General features: G+C 41.5%; 1 protein-coding gene across 2 annotated transcripts in view; it reads right to left on the bottom strand.

The window, feature by feature from the left end:
* Positions 1-3,075: 3,075 nt before the first annotated feature.
* Positions 3,076-22,077, bottom strand: part of clip1b (CAP-GLY domain containing linker protein 1b) — a 37,541-nt gene continuing 18,539 nt past the window's right edge. For both annotated transcript variants that reach the window (XM_069165739.1, XM_069165746.1), the window contains 8 exons: positions 16,158-16,264; positions 10,948-10,993; positions 10,720-10,763; positions 7,724-7,811; positions 7,464-7,629; positions 7,331-7,383; positions 7,125-7,237; positions 3,076-6,733 (listed from right to left, as the gene is read on the bottom strand). In XM_069165739.1, the coding sequence (XP_069021840.1) occupies positions 6,499-6,733; positions 7,125-7,237; positions 7,331-7,383; positions 7,464-7,629; positions 7,724-7,811; positions 10,720-10,763; positions 10,948-10,993; positions 16,158-16,264 (852 nt within the window). In that variant the 3' untranslated portion in view covers positions 3,076-6,498. The remainder of the gene's footprint in view (positions 6,734-7,124; positions 7,238-7,330; positions 7,384-7,463; positions 7,630-7,723; positions 7,812-10,719; positions 10,764-10,947; positions 10,994-16,157; positions 16,265-22,077) is intronic.

Below are 22,077 nucleotides of genomic sequence, written 5' to 3'. Positions count from 1 at the left end.
TTTTTTTAAAAGGTGAATTAGTTTGTGGTTCGTAGAGGACGACGACGACGGTACTGGTCGCGATAAACTCTTGGGTAAGTAGTGAAGACAGGCGTAGCTAGCGTAGGTCCCGGAGGTGTGCCTTGAGTTGCTACGATTAAATAACGCGTTTTTAGGTCAAGCAGGTTTTGAATTACAATTTCGGTGCCATGTTTCGTTTTGGGTTTTGCCTTATAATCGTCTCGAATTAGTTTTATCCGATATTTCTACTCGACCACAACGGTTGGATTTCGTTTCGAGGAATAGTTTTAGGGAAATATTTGCTTCCTTGGCGAGACGCCGCGGCCAGGAGAATCCGTCGAGCTTAGCATAAAGGCTGGAAAACAAAAGGGAAACGGCTGGCTCGGGCCGGTCCTCACAAAATCCAACGAATATCACGTCGAATGCCGCGGTCGAAACCAAAATCCTAAATTTCCTCGCGTGGTGTGGACAGGAAATGGCGATGGTATGGTTGTAAACATCAATAATATCGTATATTATCGTATCCTCTACGTGAATAATTGGGTTTCTCCCAAGCGGCGGCGGCGGCGGCGACGACGTCACCCGTTGGTTTGCGAGCGGTGAACGTTTTCTTTTATTATTTTTTTTTAAAACATTTTGTACAGAGTCGGCGTTTATGCTAAGCTAACCACCCGGCGGCGCCACGGTAGCTTCGTACGGTGTCGGCGAGGAAGCAAAACGGGCGTATCGTTGCCTTTTGAAAACAGTTGGGGAGACTGGAATTTAAACTCTTAACCAGAAGTCTAGTTTTGTCTTCTGGGGAAATTTTTTAACATTTGCAAAGTCCGAAACTCCTGGTTGTTGATCTGCGTCGACTCGGGGGGTTGGGGGGGGGGGGGGGGGGGGGGCGGTTTCTTTCGCCCACCTGAAGCAGAAACAGACCGGTTTGTGGTCCTTTTTAATCCCGTCTCCCGTCTCCGTACGTGTTCTTCGTATCACTACTTGTCAACGACCTGCAGATGTTTGTGTAGCTCACGACAGAAGGGTGCAAGTCTTTTTAGCCCGAGCGCTGGTTCTGATCCTCCTTCAAGGTGCTGTCTGTCGGCTGAATCCTCACCCGTGCGGCATCGAGCTCTCGGCTTTTGTGCATAAATTTGCGCAACTTACTTGAACTTTGTCGTACGGATTCAGACCTATGACCTCTAAATGTACGACCTCACACATTTACTTTTAACTCATCGATATTGTGACTATGGATTTCAAAACAAACAAACAAACAAACAAAAAAAAAAAAAGTCAATTGAATCACTGCAAACCAATGATTTCATAACATGACATGGGCTATAGATGGAGACGGGGAATTACTTGATCAGATTTCAGCAAATCAGCATTCACATGGATGGAGAGAAAAGAAAAGGAAAAAAGAAAAGAAAAAGATAATTGTCTCAGTTTAGAGGATGGATTAGCATATACCTCATTCCCAGTCCAGCAGCGCTGGAACTTAAAATGCTATTGTATTGACATTAACAGTTATAATCAGCATTATGTACACTCGGTTTAAAGAAAAAAAAAAAAATGAAAAAAAAAATATCTCACTTATGTTGTAAGCCAATTGCTTATAGTTTGCTCATAACTGTGTAAAAAAAGAAAAAAAAAAAAAAAAGCTGAGATATAAGATCTTGTATGTTTTTTTTTTTCTTCTTCTTCTTCTTTTCTTGGGACCATTTTGTTTTTCTTTAGATCTTGTACAGATTTATGGTTTGGTTTGACTTATTTATTCCATCAGTAGTGCTTGGTTTTTATCATGTCCAATGGTTTTGTTTTCTTAATAAAAGTCACAAAATATTTTTGCTGTTTTTGTGTTCAGTGTTTGACACAGGACTTTATCAAAGAGCGTTTGGTGCCTCTGAGGACGTTAAATATCAGCTTGTATCCTCAGCGAGCTAAAGTTTTTAGACCGGTTCACTTTTGCACATTTATTGTTGTAGATTAAAATTTAAAAAAAGGCATAAAATTGGCTCTGTTTTTTGTGTGTGTTGTTGTTGTTGTTGTTGTTGTTTTATACCATCAATCTACAATCAGCAGAACACACGACGGCCGGGTTAACTAATGTTTTAGAAATGAGAAATCAAAACACTTAAATCTCTCTTTTTACTCAGCTGCATCCGGTTTGCGTTAATGATTCTCGAGATGTTTCTGGAAACTGTTTGAAGCCCAATTTTGACCTTTTGAATTGACTTGAGTTCAGAAAGACACGTTAACGACCCGCGAAAAGAAAGCGACGAAGTCCCAAGCTAACCGGTTAACAAACAAAAAAAAACAACAACAATCGTTTGCCGCAGAAATAACAACAATACATCGCTTACCTTTGGCTTTCCACGAGTTCAGGATAACCTCCCGCGCGCGCGCGCCCGCCCGCGCACGCGCCTGCGGTAACGTGCGCGGTTTGAAAACAAAACAGTAGATCGACGGCATGCCTGGGGGGGGGAGGGGCTTCGAACCCAGGGAACGTGATGACGTCAGTGCCGTAAAAGCCCCCCCCCCCCAAAAAAAAAAACAAAAAAAAACAACAACACACTTTTGCCTTTTTGCCGCAATTTAAAAAAGAAGATGGCGGCGGCATATTACAGAAAGGCGACCATTCCTTGGGTTTGATTGGCAGGATAAACATTACTTGAGGCATTTCTAGTGAAAAATACCGTTACCTATATGTTTAAACTTGCTTGCTGGCCTTTCATAGAGATTTCTGAGTGTCCTTAGCTTCTTTTAATTTTATTAATTTTTTTTTTTTTTAAGAAAAAAAACAAATACAGTTTTTATCAGTTTAATTCTGACTGCAGTAAGTTTAAAAAAAAAAAACCCACTTATATTGACTACAATACTTTGCAAATAGTTGAGACTGAATTTTTTTTTTTTTTTTCCCAAGTTTCCATTTAGACCTCCTTAATAAACCAGAATATCTTAAAAGTACACCTGAATAATTTAAATTAAGCCTCGTTAGGGTTCACCAGACCCGGCTTGAATAGATCTGGGGCTTTAATGCATGTTTGAGTGGGAGTCTGGTGTCAGGAAAGTTAAAAGTGAAACGACAACAAAAACAACAGAGAAGCTTTAATTTCTTAGTACTTCTTATTTCGACTGTTCTGAGTATACAGTACATATAGAAAACAGTGACGTTTTACACCACATCAACATCAGAAAAACGGTTCGAAACCATTTCGAGATGGTGCCTGAAACTGTTACATATAAAACCATTACACTGATAATTAGACTCATCACTTATAAAGTACACGATGTTTTAAAATCTATACAAATGGGCTTTTTTTATTCCCCCCCCCGGAGTGGAAACCTCCTTATACAACATCAGTCTCATCAACGGGGCAAAAATAAAATGTATTACACATGAACGCTATTTATTTAGTTCGATGGCACCGTGTACACATTTATCAGAAGGGAGCTTCTGATTGGTATTTACAAAGACGAGTGTCAACGGTTAGTCGCTTCATTTGTTATTTATACACACTGTTACACTGGAAGATTCAATATTATCCAGGATTGTGCTCTAGAACAGAATAGGTCAAATACATGTTGCTGTACGGGTTTAATTTAAACTAACAGTTTGGCATTTTAGGAAATATGCTAATTTGAGTTCGGGCTAGAGTCAGGTTCGCTGAGCGTTGACTGGAAACTGCATGCGTCAACCAGCATCTCTAAAACTCCCAAATGAACGTGAATTTTTTTTTTGTAATCTCATTTCTCTATTTGGTGGAAAATAAAAAGCGTGAAAATGACAATTTGCCGTTATGTTTCCAAACTTTGTGCTAAGCTAAGCTAACCTGTTGTAGCCTCATATTTACCATACAGACATGCAGGTTTAATAAATTGTACTTGATAAATACATACAAATTTATCTTAGTGCTACGATATTACAGCTGATTCTTGGGTTTACTGCATCTAGAAGGACCATATTTATGTCAGCATTAGCCAGGATTGTTAGCATTTAAGAGGCTTTCACTTTTTTATGTGCACATTTATGGTTTTATGATGCATTTTGAGGTTGTGAACACGAGAATTAATAGAAAATAAATAAACTTACAACGTACTTTTTACTCTATATTTTTAAAGAAAAATCTTGGTTAATTTTGGAAATGGTCATCGTGCTACTTATAGTCATTTGTTTTTATATTTAATTTGTATTTTAGTTCACTTTCGAGACATAATCAGAAAAAATATTGAATTTTCTTTGAAATAAAGGGAATTAGGAGACTTGTAAAAAAAAAAAATCAGGTCATATATGAAATCAGATGTACGCTGAGGTAAACTGGTCACTGGATGTTTTTGGTGCTTGTGTCAGATCTTAAGAGAACAAATGTGCCTGAATTTTAAAAATACTACGTCATCAAGTTATTTAGTATATATATATATATATATATATGATATGTGAATATGCTCACAGGTGTAATTATTTTTAACTGGAGTGGACAGACACGCTTAAAGCTAATAAGCATAAGTACCAAAATGTCAAACATTAGTTTTAAAGAGTTTGGTATGAAACCGAGACAGTGCTGAACAATCTGCACGGCCCTGCGTGAATAAAATAAATTTATAATCATAAAGTGAATTTCTTGGATGCTGAATCTTTAAAGTGGACAGTGCAAAACTAAGTTAGTAGAGGCTTCTATAATTTCTTCTGGGTGAGTTCCTGTCACCGGTACTACAGTCGTCCTTGTGCAGACTACACACCTTTAAATCAGTGCTAGCTTATTTCTCTGTAGGAATATGACTGGTCCAGACCAGACAATAAATAACAAAACGCAACAATTTCATCATCAAATACGACAAATCCTCAGCGACTTTCGGCCGAGTCGTTCGAGGATATCAACCTGTGGACGGGTAGAAAAAAAAAGTTCATCGATGACGACGGTAAGAGCAGCTCACCAGGAAAAAAAAAAAACAGTAAGTGTACCTTTATGTGTAAAATCTGTGGAGTGTCCCTTTAATTTAAAGTCCACTTACTAGTTTTTCCTTGAGCTTTCGTTTGCATCTCACGGTCTTCACCAGCAGGTGGAGTAAATGCCGGAATAAGCTCTTTAGCACGTCTGTAAACTCAGGAGGAAATCCATCCGCCGGTCAGGACCATGAGATGAAGCCGAAAGCTCTGGAGGAAGATAGTAAGTTTCGAACTACGGTTGCCAAGGTCAACATTGAACTTTACCAGATAATATTTGTTCCTCTGGTTAACGTTCAAGTGGATTATTAGGGTCACCAGAGAAGTTGAAATGGATTGAAAATTAAATTGTAATATTTCAAGAATAAATTTGTGATATTAAGGAAAAAATACATAAAATATTACAAAATGAAGTCATAATATTTATAGATAAAAGTTGTGATGTTTTGAGAATAAATAAGTTGTGTTGTGCAAAAAAAAAGTCGCAATATTAAAACGTCATATTTTGAGAGTAAAGCTGTTGTTTTCAGAATAAAGCTGTTGAGTTAGGAGAAAAAAAAGTCATTTTGAAAATAAAATTGTATAATTTCTAGAAAATACTGATATTGTCGAAAAAAGTGTTCACGAAAAGTTGTTTTTAAAACAAAATATTTCTTTATAAAAGTTGCAATAGTTTGAGAAAAAAAAATCTCAATGTTATGAGAATAAACTTGTATTATTTTGTAAAAGTTTTGTTTTTCTAGAATGGTGTTTATGCAATATTAAAACAATAAAGTCATTATTTCTTCGAAAAAAGTTGTATCATTTTGAAAATAAAGTTATAATGTTTCCAAAAATAATGCATAATTTCAAGGAAAAGTTATAATGCTATGAGAATTAAGTCATAATATTTCAAGATTTCATTACAACTGGTGTCATAATAAACAGGAAGGAAATTTTGCTTTGAGCTTCATCCTCAAAATATTACGACTTTCTGTACTTCGAATCTCTTATCTTCTTTGCAGCGGCCCCGTTACTCGTCTGCGAGTTGATACCCTGGAAGGAGAGCGTCACGAAACATCACTGTACATTAAAAACATCGGTCGGACGCGTGACCTGGCAGCTTCCCTCTCTGATTGGTTTACAGACTGAGGAATGTGATACAGAAGAAAAAGAGGTGCTTCGTTTTCCCTTCACTTTGAACTGTGCTTCACTTTGTTGCCAATCGACGAATAAAAAAAAATAAAAAACACCTTCCGACAGATGTGAAACGTCACCGATGCCGATTTTAGAAACAAACTCAAAAGACGAAGACGTTGAGAAGGACGAGTGCGGCGGACGGACGGACGGACTCCTTCTGTTAGAAACATCGATATTGCACCGAAGCAGCATATTTGGAGGAGCGGTTTATGTTCGGAGAAAAGGAGCAGCGGGGGGGTGGAGGTGTCAGATCGGGACAGTGGCTATTAATGATATGCATAAATACAGTATAAAAATACTTTATGGAGAATCTGCAGGGAGGCGGAGCGGACGAGGCGGGGGGGAGGGCGGGAGGCAGGAGGAGGAGTTGGGAGGGGTGGCGAGGGCGAGCTCTAGAAGGTCTGGTCGTCGTTGCAGGACTCGGTGGCGTGTCCGAAGGCCTCGCAGATGTCGCAGTAGGGCCTCTCGTTGGCCGGGTTGCCGTGGTAGGCGGTGTGCGGGACGGAGTCGGGGCTCTGGGCCTGCGTGGGGCAGTCCTCCGTGTCGTGGCGGTCGAAGCAGTCGCAGATGTCGCAGAAGAGACGCGGGGGCGCCTTCTTCTCGCTCTTCGACACGCCTTCGTCCAACCTGCGAGACGAGGGGGAAGAGGGTGCCGCTTTTCATCACCTTTCGCAAAACATCCCGTATTAACGAAGGTTCCCTGTTCTCTGCGTTTCGACGACTTAACAAACTGACAGACTTTGCTTCCAAGTTATTCGGAAACGAGTTTTGGTGGAAGATTGACGAAACGACAGCTATTTATCAGCTAGGTTGGCTCGAAATGCAAATTTCAAAGTGTGGGTCGACGCTGAGGGTTGTTTTCGTCGACCAACGATCCAGAATCTAAATTTACAATAATAGATGAAAAGAGCGATAACCAGAAAACTTTCCAGGAACACAGCTCACGATTCATCCGCTGGCTCGTGAGGCGTCCAGTCATAGTTTTATTTGTAATTTTTTTAGAATATATATTTCTTACCCGTCGGTCCCGTCGTTGCCGTTGAACTCGGCGAGAGCGAGCTTCTTCAGTTTGACCTTCAGCTCCTCGTTCTTCCGCTGCAGGTCGACGATCACGCTGTTCAGGAAGTTGATCTGAAGGAGACGGGGGAGACGGAGGACTCGCGTTAACGGTGGATTCTGTGGCGAGAACAACAGACCTGAGAACCGGCGTGTGGGACGTCTCACCTGGCCCTCGGCGAACTCCTTCTCCTCCCTCAGCTGCTCCACAGCTGCATCTCCTGCACGAACACGCCGCGAGTCAGAAAACATCCACAAAACACACGTTTCATCTGCCGTTTCCCTCAAAATGTCTGCTCACCTGAGGGCGGAGCTTCCCTGTCCTCTCCCTCCGAGCTCGGCGTTCCCATGAGCCTTTGCTCCAGACTGCGGACTCGGCTCTGCAGCTGAGCCTTGTCTCTCTCCAACGTCTCCACGGCCGACTGCAGCGTCTTGGCCACTGCGTTCTCCCCTCGCAGCACGGCGATCTGCGGAGACGGAGACAGACGGGCGTTCACACCCGAGACGACTACCCAGCACGAAGGGAGAACTTCGGAGAAACTACAAATCACGTGTGAGCACCTCGTTCCTCAGAGTCTCCAGCTCGCGGTCCTTGTCTGACTTCTGGAACTTGACCGCCGCCTCCGTTTCCTGGTTAGAGATCGTTTCTCTGCGGGGAAATTTAAAGAGCGTACGCACGTTTAAACTGCATCAAACTCACACTTCAGGTCATCTCTGATCATAAAGAACATTTGTAGAGGTGATTTTTTTAAAAGTACTTTTTTAAAATGTAGCTTTGTTAACTTTTATTCCCTCTCGCTTTTGTTGTTTCCCAGAAATGTTTCTTTGCACATTATCGCCACCGACAGTCGACCATGGGAACGGCTTGACTATTTATTATGTCTCGACCATGTATCGAATCATCTGCATGCTTGAGCGTCCTCGTGTTTGTCTCTCGCAGAAGAAACAAACACATCTTATTAAAACTAAAGTGTCGACCAACAGTGATGTCGCCCATTCGTTTGTAAATTGCCTGTTCGAAGCCTTCAGTCTGGCATTTTGTCCGTCGCCATCTTGGTTTTTTGGTGCCAGAAGTGGCCATGTTTGGACGAGCTGGGGAGGAGCGAGCGGTTGAGCTCACTGAATATGCCCCGCCCACCTTTCAATCAAACAGGCACGTCCCCCAAACATAGCTGTGTTTAAAACCTAATATCTAATCAAGGCTGGAATCGTTTCAGACGGACCACCAGAACACTGATCAGAAGGAGGAAAATTACCTAATGACACCATAATGACTTCGGGGACAGCCCCTAGTGGCCCTCAGTGGTATTGCACTTTAAGGCACTTCTGCATTGGCTTCAGACTACAGTCTTTATAGACCGTCTTCATGCTAGTGTGTCTTCTTATATGTATCTTACAGAAGAAACCAACAACGCTCGAATCGAAACGTGACTCCATAGCGCCACTTGTGGTCAAAATATAGAAGCATAGAAAGTAGCATTAATTTTTTCTGTTTTGTTAATCTATTTCATGAACTCCCTTAATCCTGAAGTATCTTCAGGTTTCAACATCGGCACAGCTTTAACACCTAAACAAGGTTATTTTACGACTCCATAAACCAACGAAAACAACAAGAAACCGATGATTCAATATAGATGAAAAACCAAATATCATCTCAGCTGCGTTTCAGTGGATTCATGTAACAGTGGATTTTACCAGCTGCCTTAAAAACCCATTATATCAGACCAGTGACGCTCCACCTAACATCTCCGCTGCAGCCATCTTGACGAGTCAGAGTGAAGCGAAGCAGGTCGTTTCGCTGAATCACATCTCCTGTCTTCCTTAATGCTCACTTGAAGACACTCCTCATCTATTATTTCTGCCCTAATTGTGCAGCCTCTTCATCTCCCGCCACTTTAAAACCCTCAGAGCGGCCCATCGCTCCGACTCCACTCCCATCGCTCTGATCTTTCACGTCGCGCTCGACTTTGATGCGTGACTGTCACCCTTCGTCGGACGTGCATCGTCTTCGCTTTATCAAACCCGGTGTGGAGGCAGCGAGACGTTTTTAATCCTGTGATTACTAAGCGTGAGGTTTCTGTCTCTGACTGGCGCGACTACACAGACGTGATTGTTCACAGCTGCTTCCGTTTCCAGACTCAAAATAAGACCAAACAACAACACGGTGGATAGATATAGAAACTAAAACCACGTTTAAAGACCCGGTGTTGTCCAACCGAGAGCACGTCTGATTTTCATATCAGGCTGCAACTCTTTATTTAATTACCTGATTAAAATGTCCAAACAATGCTGAGAAACATTGGCGATAATGTCCCTTCAGGCCAAAGTGATATATTTACATTGTTTGTTTATATAACGATGAGTCTAAAATCCAAATATATTCCATTTAGTTTTAAACATGACCCAAAAAAAAAGCATCAAATATCATGATTTTTAAAGAGTCCGTGTGTTTTCTTTTGCCCCTCTAAGGCGTGGAGTTCTTCAGGGTTCAATTCTAGGATCATTTTTATTTACTTTATATATATAGTGTGCTCCCTTCTTGGTCACATCTTACACAGACAGGATGTTAAACTTCATGATATGCAGATGATACTCAGCTATTTTTATATATGTAAATGTTAACGTCTTGCAGAAGTCCTTAAAGGAAAAGTTCTCTTTCTTTGTAAGAGAGTGACGAGACCAGAGATCCTCTGATATCTGTCCATGGAATATAAAGCTGGAGCTAGCGGTTGGTTAGCTTAGCTTAGCATAAAGACTGGCAGCAGGGGGAAACAGCCTGTCTCTGTTTGAAGGTGACTACAGCTCACTTTGTATGTTATAACAGCAGAATTGCAATGATTAGGCGATTAATCCACCAGCCAGCTGACAGCAAGTTAAACTGATAGTATTTAAAAAAAAAAAAAAAAAAAAAAAAATGTTTGAACTCGTTTTTAAAGAAAATAAAGCCAAACGTTTGTGTTTTTGACTTCTCCAACGTGATTATATACGAGTCTATATTGTTGAGGGGTAAAACAAGACATCTAAAGAAACTGAACAGGACATTTTTTTTTTTTTTTTTTTCACTATTTACAAAGATTCGTCAACGAAAACTACAAGTAGCTTCCGGTTAGCTTCCTCCTTCCTTCCTCGGTAGCTGTAGTCCTTGACAACGCTTTACACAGCAGTTAAAGGTGCATCACCAGAGGAGATATAAAAAAATACAATGAACAAAATCTTCATCCTGCAGCCCCACTAGTGTTAAAATGTGTTATAAACAATTTCTGGATGTAATAATCTATGTACAGTTCATAAATGCTGAATAAAAGGTTCAAATAAAGCTGCAGAAATAGTAATACCATTTTTAAGTTTTTTTGTTTTTACACTTAGTTAATTCTTTTGCAGAACTTGTGACCCTGACTATTAATTTATAGGAATTTATTATCAAATAAATTAAAAATTTCAGAAAACATTTTGAAGGAACATCAATTTCCAACTTATGGAAGTCAAATTATTTATTTTGAGTGTGTTAAAAAGTCAGAAAACAACCAAACAGACATGTAAAGCTCACAGTTTCTTACCTGGTCTTCATGTCTGCCTGTTGACTGATGCGGCCTTCATTGCACTGAGCAAACACATACAAATATAGAGAAGTTTAAATAGAGGCTAAACCCTTCTGAGCTTTAAGAGTTCAGCCGCAGGTGAGGTCAAAGCTCTCACTGACAAAACCTGTTAATCAAATCACCGTTTCAGGTTTGTAACAAGAAAAAGGAAGTCATTCATATGAAATATTTAGAAAGGGTCCGTACCTCGTCGAGATGCTGGGACTTGTGGGAGGCCAGCTTCAGCTCCTCACTGCAGCGGGGGTGAGGGGGTGAGAGGGTGAGGGGGGTGGCAGAGAGGAGATGCGTGTCATTTAATGCTCAACAGTCTCAACAGAGATATCTGTGTCAGGATCACTGCTGTATAAATCTGGTAAGGGCCAGATGTTCACAAAATAAAATCATCAGAATAATTTGAATGCTGTTATTTTACACATAAATTATGCACTGTGTTGCTTAAAAACAAATCAAGCCTTTAAAAAAACGGATTTTACTTTACCAGCATTTTAAAAAGAAGCCGAATGGTCAAACAGAGTTGATTGAGTCCCAACAGTGAAAATATGTACAGTAATGACACCTCCTGTCTTAAAGGGTTTAAATGAAAATAGAGCGGTTCATATACAGCGGAGACATCTCACCATCAGCACGAATGAGAAGCAGCTTCAGATGTTATAAACCTGACACCGTAATCTGTGAATAAGATCAAATTTAGAGCGCAAGGAATTTATGAATGTAGATATTTCTGGAAACCGGAACCAAATGATTTATGGCGAGAAATTTGAGTTTCGTCCCATGTGGGTCATTCTTAGGATTTGTGTCAAAAGGAAGAGCTCTGAAGCAGCGTGTGACTAATAACCTCGTCTGAGCACCATCTGGGTGAAATATTCAGCTGCCTGCTGTATAATTACATCCAGCACGGCTCTATAGCATCCTCCGCCCAAACACAAGCAGCAGCAGGCTGACTGGAGGCAAGTGTGCTGTTCAAAATGTGATTTTTATTTTTTTTTTTTACATATTCTGTGGTACAGAGACTGATGAGACTCCACCTGTCTAACATCTCCGTCTCCGTCTTCTTCGGATGAAGCAGATTAAACCACCTGCGATCCGTTTGTCCCAATTTTACTTGTGAAATAGTTTCATACATAATTTAGAATTTATTTTTGTGCTTCACGTTCCACTAAACAGAAACTGGGAACGTCTTCAGTGTCCGCAGCCATGAAATCTGAAAGCTGCTTTAACATGTTTTCCTTCCAGCTACTTGAAAGATTTCTTTCATAAAAAGCTTAACATCTGGATGTCGTTCTGGCTCTTTGGTTCAGACTAAAATAAAAACTTTTCCATTAAATCAAGAGGATGCATCCTGCTGACTTTTCCTTTAGCGCCACCACATGGTTGATGTTTGTGTTTTGAGTGAAACGTCTCGGCTACATAAAATGATTTTCCAGACATTTGGTCCGCACAGTCATCTTCCCCTCAGGATGAATCATAACACCTCTATTTATACCTTCATCTTTTTTCTTCAGGAAAAATGTCAGCATTTATGAAGCCACCAGTTCAGATTTTGTCCGTCACCATCTTGCTCATTCGGAGCAGTTTGGAGCAGGAAGTAACTCGATCGGACTGGATACCGGAGAACACTAAGCCCCGCCCACCTATAGTGGAAACATACTGCACCGCATGCCTGTCAATCAAACAGACACACCCCCAAACATATCACTCTTTGAGGCCCAATATCTAATTAATGATGGAATTATATTCAGATGAACCACCAGAAAACAAATAAAAATAAAGGACTTCAGCTAATAATACCATAATGACTCGTGGCTTTTTGGAGCCAACCTCTAGTGGCACTCGGTGGTTTTGCAGCTTAAGGCACTTCCGCATCGGCTTCGCTTTTCAGACCCTGAGTGGCACCTCACTAGAAACTCTGAATACAACACTTTTTATATTATATGTAGGCTTCTATATCTGCTGAGATGTTTGTATTAAGAGATCTGAGATTTTGTAAAAGTGGTAATGTATGGAAAATACATTGAATTTGCCATCAAAGCAGAAACTTTGGAAAAAAAACAGAAAGTAAAAACTGCGACCTGAAATAAAAGTAAAATCTGTAGTAAATCCTCATCGACACTGAGCTTCATGTCAAACAGGCTTCTCCAAAGCTGGAGAGATCTGCCTACAGATGGAGAGACGGGTATAAGCTCATCTCTATTCTGGCTTTACAATGCAAGAAATCAAGATTATTTAAATAACAAACTACCAAGTCATTCTATCTGGAGATCAACACATTCGACACAACACGGCAGCTACGATCTTCAATAATTCACAAAGTCAGAACTGGACTTCTTGAACGTGAGCAGAACGTCTCTCGGTTCAGTTCCTCTCTGCTCCCGCAGGTGACGGAGGAGGAGCAACAGCGCTTGTGAACGCAGCGCATAAATCAGCCTCCTGTTACATAAACTTCACCTGAGCTGGATTTCTACACTGCAAACACCGAAACAAATGAAAATAAATAAATAAGGAATATTTAGATTTTTACTGCAGCCAATCAGGAAAATTATAAAAAGACAAAAGCACAGACAGACACACAGACACACAGACGCACACACACGTGTGAGCTGCAGTGTTTGTCTTCGAGGTCACAAAGCCACATTGTTCGCACACAAACAAACGCACAAAAACGCACACACTGTGATGTCACAGGGAGAGAGGTGGCCATGTTGGAGCCAGGCAGTCCTGGGAGGAAAAGAGATGATTACATAACAGCAGTGGCGCGAGGAAGGACGGAGGGACACATTGTGGGGACGGAGACGGATGAGCGTTTTTTAATCCTTTACACAGAAAAGTAAAAAAAAAAAAAAAAACGCACAGGATAAGGAAAAGGAGGAAGAAGAGAAAGAGGAGGAAGAAGAGAAAAAGGAGGAAGAAGAGAAAGAGGAGGAAGATGAGGAAGAAGAGAAAGAGGAGGAAGAAGATGAAGAGGAGGAAGAATAGGAAGGGGAGAAAGAAGAGGAAGAGGAGAAAGAGGAAGAAAAGGCTGCGTTTGTTTCACTGTGACTGAAGTCGTTTGTTGACAGTTTGCATCGTTTTGATGACTTTAATTCAACCTCTTTGATCCATCTGAAGCTATGACGTCACAGCTCAGGGGGGGGCGCACACACACACACACACACACACACACACACACACACACACACACACACACACACACACACACAGAGGCACATGACAGCTATAAATAGACCTCAGCATCAGGATGGAGATCCACCGTAAACAAACATGGAGCTTAAGGATCCATCAAAGATCTACGAATAATTCATGATCTGACGAAAGAAAGGATTATTTTCTGCTGTGGGAGACGCGGAGGAGGTCAATAATCTATAACGCTTTATTATGTCTGCTCTCATCTTAAAGGATTTTTCATGCTGTAGCCTTCAGACCAAACTGAGACACAATATTCAGCGGGTTCATCTGTTTTTTTTTTTTTTTTTTGGCTGGTAGTTGTTTCATTTTGATAATTGGCTTCATTAAAAATAGCCGAACTATCTATGAGCAGCTCCTGTTTGCGATGTCTCCCTGGATACACACACAGCCGTCACAGGATTCACAAAACACCGAAGTGAACCTAAAAACGTGTCGATTCTCAGGCAGGTTCTCGGGTCGAGTTTTCCACAACCAACTTAAAAGATATTGTGAGGAAAGGTGCGTCACACTGAGTCTAAAATCCTGTCCAGAGTGTTCAGATTTTGAGAGGGCGAATGATTTCTGACCCAACTTGCATGTTTCTCCCCCCTCTTCCACTCTGCAGCGCCCCCTTCAGGAGGTGCATCTCAGTTTAAAACCCTCCTCTGCAGCTAAACACATGGATATCTTTTCTCCGCTCAGTGACTCTGCCGGTTTTCATTCATTCAAACAGTTCAAACATAAATAAACAGTTCGAGAGCTCTTAAATTACGCAACCGATCTCAATTATGCAATCCCTTCTATCCCGTCTGCATTCATTTTTGTCAAAGTTACATTATGGTTATGAGTAATTCACTGGAGGCTTTTCACAGGCTGTCTGCAGGTTTAAGACATGTTTTAAAATCCCTTTGATGACATTTTTCTTTTTTTAGCTGCTTTACTTTTTATTTTTACTTTCATTGTTTTACAAAAAATAATAAACTTCCCAAAGAATAAATTCAAATAATTAAACTGTAATCTGTGTAAAAAAAGATGAAAAATGAATGAAATACTTTAATAATACTATTATAAATATATTTTAACAGAAAAGTTGAATTTCTTTGTGAATGTTGTTAAAAGTCAAATGTTCTCTGTAAATATCTTTACATTGAAGCCGGTCATAAACTTCTGAGCACATTTTATCTGCAGCTGTGACATCATGTAACAGAGACCAACCATGACCACAATCAAAGTTTAGTTATGGATTGCTATCTTAAATCGTTACTGAACGCCTTTGATGGAGTGATGATATTTGCTGTAACTGGAACAGATTCAGTTCAGATGTTTTAATATGAAATTCACAGAAATAGAAGAGATAAAACAATATTTGCTGTCTGTTGCGTTTTTAAGATATTTGACAGAAAGATTTTTGGACTTGACGCATATTTTTCTGCGTCGGGCTGTCACAATTATGACATCATCGCCTGATCGTGATTATTTGAGCTGACCGCGACCGCTTTGTGTCACGGTTGCAGTCGTTTCATGCATGAAAAGCAGCTGGATTAAAACTAACTTCGAACTTCAGCATTCAGCTGATGCTCTTTTAATGACGTCATCTCGTTTGGCTTCAGATCAAATCAGATGAATCTCCACGCAACAATAACGTAACTGTGACGTATTACACACCTCAAACAGATGATTTTTAATCCCAAAATCAATGAATGGAAAGTCCATTTAAAAAAAACAAAAAAACTACAGCATGGGTTACAGTTCACACCTGATTTGTATTTCTAAAGGTGTAAATCTCGGGTTAAAGGATGTTGGCCAAGGACTCAACGTTTAGACATTTTCATATCGGAGAGTTACGACACCCGGCAGCCCTTCCTCACCGTGAGTATCGCGCACCGTACTCCACCCCATCATCACAACTATAATCCCATAACGGCATCGTCCGGATAATTACTAGCTTTACAGCAACAATTTAAAGTGTATTTACAGGCTGGAGGGTCTCCAGAGAGTTACAGACGAGGCTCCTCAACAACATATCTGACCTCTCAGTTAGACAAATAAAAACATTTTATATTTTCTAGATGTAATCCATTGGCGCACAGTGTTTTTTTTTTTTTTTTTTGCATAATTAGAGCCTGAACACGCAGACGGGACGTTTGAGGATTCGTGTGAACGGGTGAACCGGGCAGGCCCCGGGGTCACTTTCAGAGGAAAAGAAAAACACACCAGTTATCCTCAGTACTCACATTTCCTTGCAGAGGACGCCGATGCGCTGGTTCTCCGAGCTGCTGCGCTCCTTCGACAGACTCAGCTCCTCCTGGTATTTGGAGTTCTGCTGCTTCAAAGCTTCGAGCTGCAGACGAGACGCAGACGGAGGGAAGGAAGGAGTGTCAGAGAGAATATGTGATCGCACACAGCTTTTTCTGTCTATTGTGTTCACAGTATAACAACACTGTTATAGTTAAAAGCCCATCCGGACTGGATTTATTTCTCTGGAGGCTGGCCAATGATTTCCTGAACACACCGTCAGGAGATCTTGTAAGGATATTTCCCCACGTCCTAATTACAGCTGCAGCTCGCTGCTGCTTTTCTGAGAGCTGTTTGGTCCTTCGTGGGATTTTAATCCCGTCTGCCGTGATGTTTCTGAAATTTTTGGAGCAGCTGTCTGACTTTTTTTGTTTTGTTGCTGTCGCAGAAAGAGCTGCTTGTTCTACGTAATTTAGCAGCTTAAAGTAAAATTCAACTTTTGCGCAAAAATGAGAATTTTTTTTTAACCTGGAAACATGCTAACACCAATGTAACGTACAGGCAAGTTTGTAAATCAATAAAACAAAAATGAATGTAGGTGGAGCCAGGCTGTATACCTGACGCTGGTTTCACTAAAGTCATATCTGGGTTTTCTGACACACATCAGACCCACAGCTGTAGAAGAGGCCCCGCCCCTTCGCACAGTTCACTGATCCACCGCACCGCAGCGCACAGCAGAGCAGAGCCCGACCCCGACCCTCTCAAACCCGCTGGAATAATTCAATAATCTGAGCCTGAACCGACGTGATCGGGTCTGACGGTTCAGGCTGGGAATTACAAACTCAAGCTTTCAGACATTTACAAACGTGAATAAATTTCGCACAAACGGAGCGTTAAAATGAGGCTGCAGTGAACAAAGAACTCTCATTGTGTTAAATAACTGCTGCTTCGACTCTTTTCTTCACACATTTCTCTACGTGCTCACGTGTTTATTTACTTTCCGATGAGTTATATCACTGAGGAGCGCAGTGAACATATTTCCTTCGCCGCCTCCCCGTAATGCTGCTTTTATAGCTTTTTGAAGAGTGAGTGAATTCAGACTGAAGTTCGGGATATTTTATCTTCCGCTGCCTCCATTTCGACCATTTATTTTAAATGTGTCGCTCGCATGTCCTCGAAGTTTAAGATTAAACTGCTGTCGTCCAGCTTTAAACATGGTAGTCGGAAAGATGTTCAACAGTTTTCTTTTCACAAGGTAACAATGTTTTTTTCTGCCACAACCAGCTGTGCAACTCTTTAAATTTCTTAGACAAGAAAAGAAGCTCTTTGGTTGGAAACACAAAAGGCTGAAGCAGAAGAAAAGGTTCAAGTCACTCCTCTGGCAGCAAATAAAAAAGCCTTTATTCAGGTGAAACTCTAAAAGCAAGGACCCACGCCTTCTTCAGGGCGTAACTCTCTGATCTCACCTGCAGTAAACACAGGAAGACTGAAAGCACCTGAACAAGAAGCCGATGAACTCGCAGGTGAGAGACAGAAATTGTGGCCACGAGATGACGGGACAAGATGTATGGATTTTCTTCATCATTTACTTTATAAATTGCTGATTTTGTCTGAAAAACTCAACAAAAATCCAAAGAAAATGAGTTTATTATAATTCAAACAGAGCAGGAAACTGACACTATTTGCTTAAAAAAAAAAAAAAAAATCCCCAAAGTTCAGGGGTCAAAACTCTGACCGGGAGCTGCAATGTCCAGCTGAGGACCTTCGTTTCAACCTCTCTCTGCCTTTCGATTGATTGTTTGAGCTCTACATAACTCAACATCACGTTCCCCCGTAAAAAGTATCCGAGAGGAGCTGCTGTCGGAGACGAGAGGCCGAAGACAAAACACAGAGCTGAGACGTTCCAGATGAGCTGCGCGAGTTAAATTCACGTGAAGCTAAAAATAAAAGCCCCAGAAACGTCCGCTCCCTCGGCGTCACCTCGCACAAACTTTCTCTGGGACCCCGAACGCGTCTGAAATCACTTCAAAGTTCCTCTCAAACATCTGCAGCTTTACAGACGGCGATGCTTGACCACGAGTTGACGTGCGCGAGTCAGGAATGAATCGATGCCCTCTCGCTGTCAGCTGGCATCAGATGAGATAAAACTGGAGTGTGTTTTGGTTTGCACGTTCACACGTTGCAGAGTGTGACATCAGCTGTGTGCCTCAGTGTTTATCGCACACCTGCACAGTGAGATCTGCAGAGCGAGCACACACACACACACACACACACACACACACACACACACACACGCGCGCGCAAGGACACACACAACCATCTAGTGTGTGACATCATGAAATCTCAACAATAACTAACACGAGAGAGGGAGAGAGACACCAGACAATCCTACCTGGTAGCGAGGCGAGTAGATGCTGCTGGAGTAACCCTGATGCCGAGCAGCTACATCCATCCTGACCGCTGGACTCTCAGCTAAACGGCAGCAGTGTTCCCGCTCTGTCTGAGAGGGTCGAACACGAGCGCAGCATCAATAAACCATCAGCTCTGCTCCGCCAACGGGCTTCAGCTTGCACAGGGAAACGAGGGGGGGGGGGGGGGGGGGGGGGGGGGGGGGGGGGGGGGGGGGAGCGCGTCGCCACAGCAGCTTCCCTCCCTCTCGATCGCTCTCCCTCGCTCTAAAGAGGCCGAGCACTTTCATTATGTAAGCGCGAATAAGCTCCTCCCCTCCGGCTCACACTGGATGTACACAAACTCTGCAGAAACCTTTCATTCATGGTGAATCTCAGACTCTCAGATATAAAAATAATTAGTGATCTCTGACAGCATCTGAGCTGCAGGAACCTCGTTTTCATTAACTACTAAGGTCTCTGCGGCGACGGGAAAACAGCGAGCTGATGCTTTGGTTTGTTACCTGAAGCCTCGGGCGGCAAGTCGGCAGAAAACAAGTGCAAGTTTGCAGAAAACACCGACATGTACAGAATTAGTGGAAGACCGTGACTCCTCACCCGAGGTCACGTTTTTCCATCTAAAAACGTGCAATTTTGCATCATTTCTGATCATTTTTAAGAGTATCTGTGTAAATTCTCACAATATTTCCAAAGTTGGAGCAGATAATTAATGAACGACAAAAAAAAAAAAAAAAAAAGACAACTTGGAAGTGTCTCGTTATTTGAACTTTTAACTACAGTTGAAGCTTTCCTGCACTTTACACTACTACTACTTTTATGAATGTGTTGTCTTATGTTTAATTTGATTTGTTCTATTGTATTTTAATCTTAAATTACATTTTAACATCTTTTTATGGCGGCATATCAAGATTAAAAAGAACTATAATAATGACATAAAGCGGACGTCCTGCAGCTTCGTGATTCAGAAAACTCAAAAACAAAACAGTAACAATAAACCGTTAATTTGTGACCAAAATTACTGTTGATTCATTTTCTCTTAATCAACTAATTGATTACCGAACTAATCGTATCAACTGTAAATCCAACAGATGTTGAAGAGATGCAAACCTCTACTTTCACTCTCAGTAAATCTGTCAGTTACTTCTTCAGTTAATCGATTTATTGTTTGCTCTGTAAAATCTGAGAAAATAATGAAAAACAGTGAGATGTATCCAAACCGCTTCTTCTGGCTCAGCAGCCGTCCCGAAACCCAACGATACTCAGATCCTTCTCATAGAAAACCACAAAATAAACACAACCGAGAGGTAAAAACTACAAACATGAAACCGAGAAAACACAAAGCTTGTTTACATCCGGTGTCTATATCTCCCAACTCTGATCCAAAAACCGCAAGATGTTGAGTTCACTGTCAGAAAACACCAAATAAAAACAACTTCATCTGCCAAGTTTGCTCTAAAAAATATACAAAAATAGTTTAGGTGTTTCAAATGACAAAAACAAATCACAACAACTGATTGATTATTGAAATTATATTAAATGTTTTTGTGAATTAACGAACTAAAAGTCAACAAATTGTCCAACAGACATGTGAGATCTCAACGCGAGAGGACGGTCTCAAGTCAACCGTCCATTAACTCCACAGCAATGTTCTGTCCAGCCAGGCATCGCACGCACGCACACACACACACACACACACACACACACAGACACACACACACACACACACTCTGCAGCTCCCTCTGACATGTGCAGGATTACATCACAACCTCCAGCTTCCTGCGAGAGAGACGGCAGCTGCAGCAGCGTCCCGGCTGAATAACCGCTCCACAACATGTGTGTATGACTCATGACTCACGACTCTCTGTGTGTGTGTGTGTGTGTGTGTGTGTGTGTGTGTGTGTGTGTGTGTGTGTGTGTGTGTGTGTGTGTGTGTGTGTGTGTGTGTGTGTGTGTGTGTGTGTGTGTGGCGACCGAAAACATTTTAAATTTTTCATGTTGTGCTTTTACGATGCACGCAAACTGCAGACATGCTGAACAGTTCGCGGTTTGCGTGTTTAATTTTCTGTTTCTGTTTGTCAGGATTATCAAACAGAAGATTGATGAAGATTTATTGATATTAAATTATTACATTCAGGAGAAATTAATTATCGAAAGTAAACCAAAGAACTTTAGTTGAAATAAAAGGCTGAAATTTTAAAGACTTTGTACACCGAGTTATTTTTGACTATCAATATCAATATTTTTCCCCATGTTGTTCACTTTAAACTGAACATGTCTACATGGAGTTTATTAAAAGATTTCAACTCCACTTTCTCTGAACGATCTCAGTGTGTTATAAAACATTTATAAACATGCAGAGAGGATTTGTTCATGTGTGCAATCATATATAACTGATTAGAAGTAGAGCCACTGTTAATCAATTCACTGTTCATACAACCATTTAGGACACTTCATAAATCATCGTATAAAAATACTTAAATTATTAATCAATTTATGAAGTACTAGTTGGTAAATGGAGGGAGAGTTCAGAGCTTCAGCTTCAGTGATGAATGTAATTACAATCAAACAGGAAGCATGTTAACGTTCATCTCCACGTCTAATCTGTCGCCCATTTTCTCACGCCGTCGTGACCCTGAACACCTGGAGCGGGCAGCTGCCGCGGAGACGACAGAGGAGAAGGAAACGAGGAAGAGGGCGGCGGAGGCTCGGTGATCGGCTGCAGGTGGAGCGGAGTTCAGACCACCGGCAAGGGTCAAGTGTTTCAGATATCAGGTGACAGACGGCAGCGACAGTCGGAGAGACGAGGAGGCTGAGAGCGATGACACACACACACACACACACACACACACACACACACACACACACACATACACACGGAGCGCAGCGTTTCACGCCCGGATGAGTAAACGCGACGAATGGGACTCGGCCCGTCACGTGGAGTCAGTGCGGGAACCCTGATGTAAACAGGAACCCTGCGGGCGACACACGCTGAGCTGATGTATGTGTATGTGCAAATCTCTGCACACGGACGCAGCTGACGCACATAAACACACGCAGGCGCACGTCAAGCTCTCTCCGAAAGGTTGGCGATAAAAAGAGCAGGAGCGGACTGAACCGTGGCTGCTCTGATGTTAGCCGAAACCGTCACCGTGTCGGGCTAACGAAATACTTTCAAAGCCAAGAAGAGTTTCAGCAGTTCGTGGGGTTTGAAATTACATTAATAATTCTCACCACAGACACATTTACTGTTTTTACTGTTTCACAGCTAACGTCAACAGCTCTGACCTGCTCTGTGTTGGATGATGGGAAGTTTACGCATCAGTTAGTCTTCATCCTTAAAGCTTTTTCTCTTTTAATGTGGAAGGAGAAACATATTGTTTGGAAGAGGGATGGGACACGATTTTTTTTTTTTAAATGTTTGAACACTCCTTAAAAAACAAAAAAAGTTGAAAAGTATATGCGACTATCGATGTTCCTGATTTCCCGTCTGGTTGTAATGCGTAACTCCTGT

This window comes from Embiotoca jacksoni, unplaced genomic scaffold (genome assembly GCF_022577435.1).
Source record: "Embiotoca jacksoni isolate LCO1_2020_lvr unplaced genomic scaffold, fEmbJac1.0.p SCAF_10, whole genome shotgun sequence".
Classification (NCBI taxonomy): domain Eukaryota; kingdom Metazoa; phylum Chordata; class Actinopteri; family Embiotocidae; genus Embiotoca; species Embiotoca jacksoni.
Note: the sequence above shows the minus strand (reverse complement) of the source record. Positions and strands in the feature narration are given on the sequence as shown.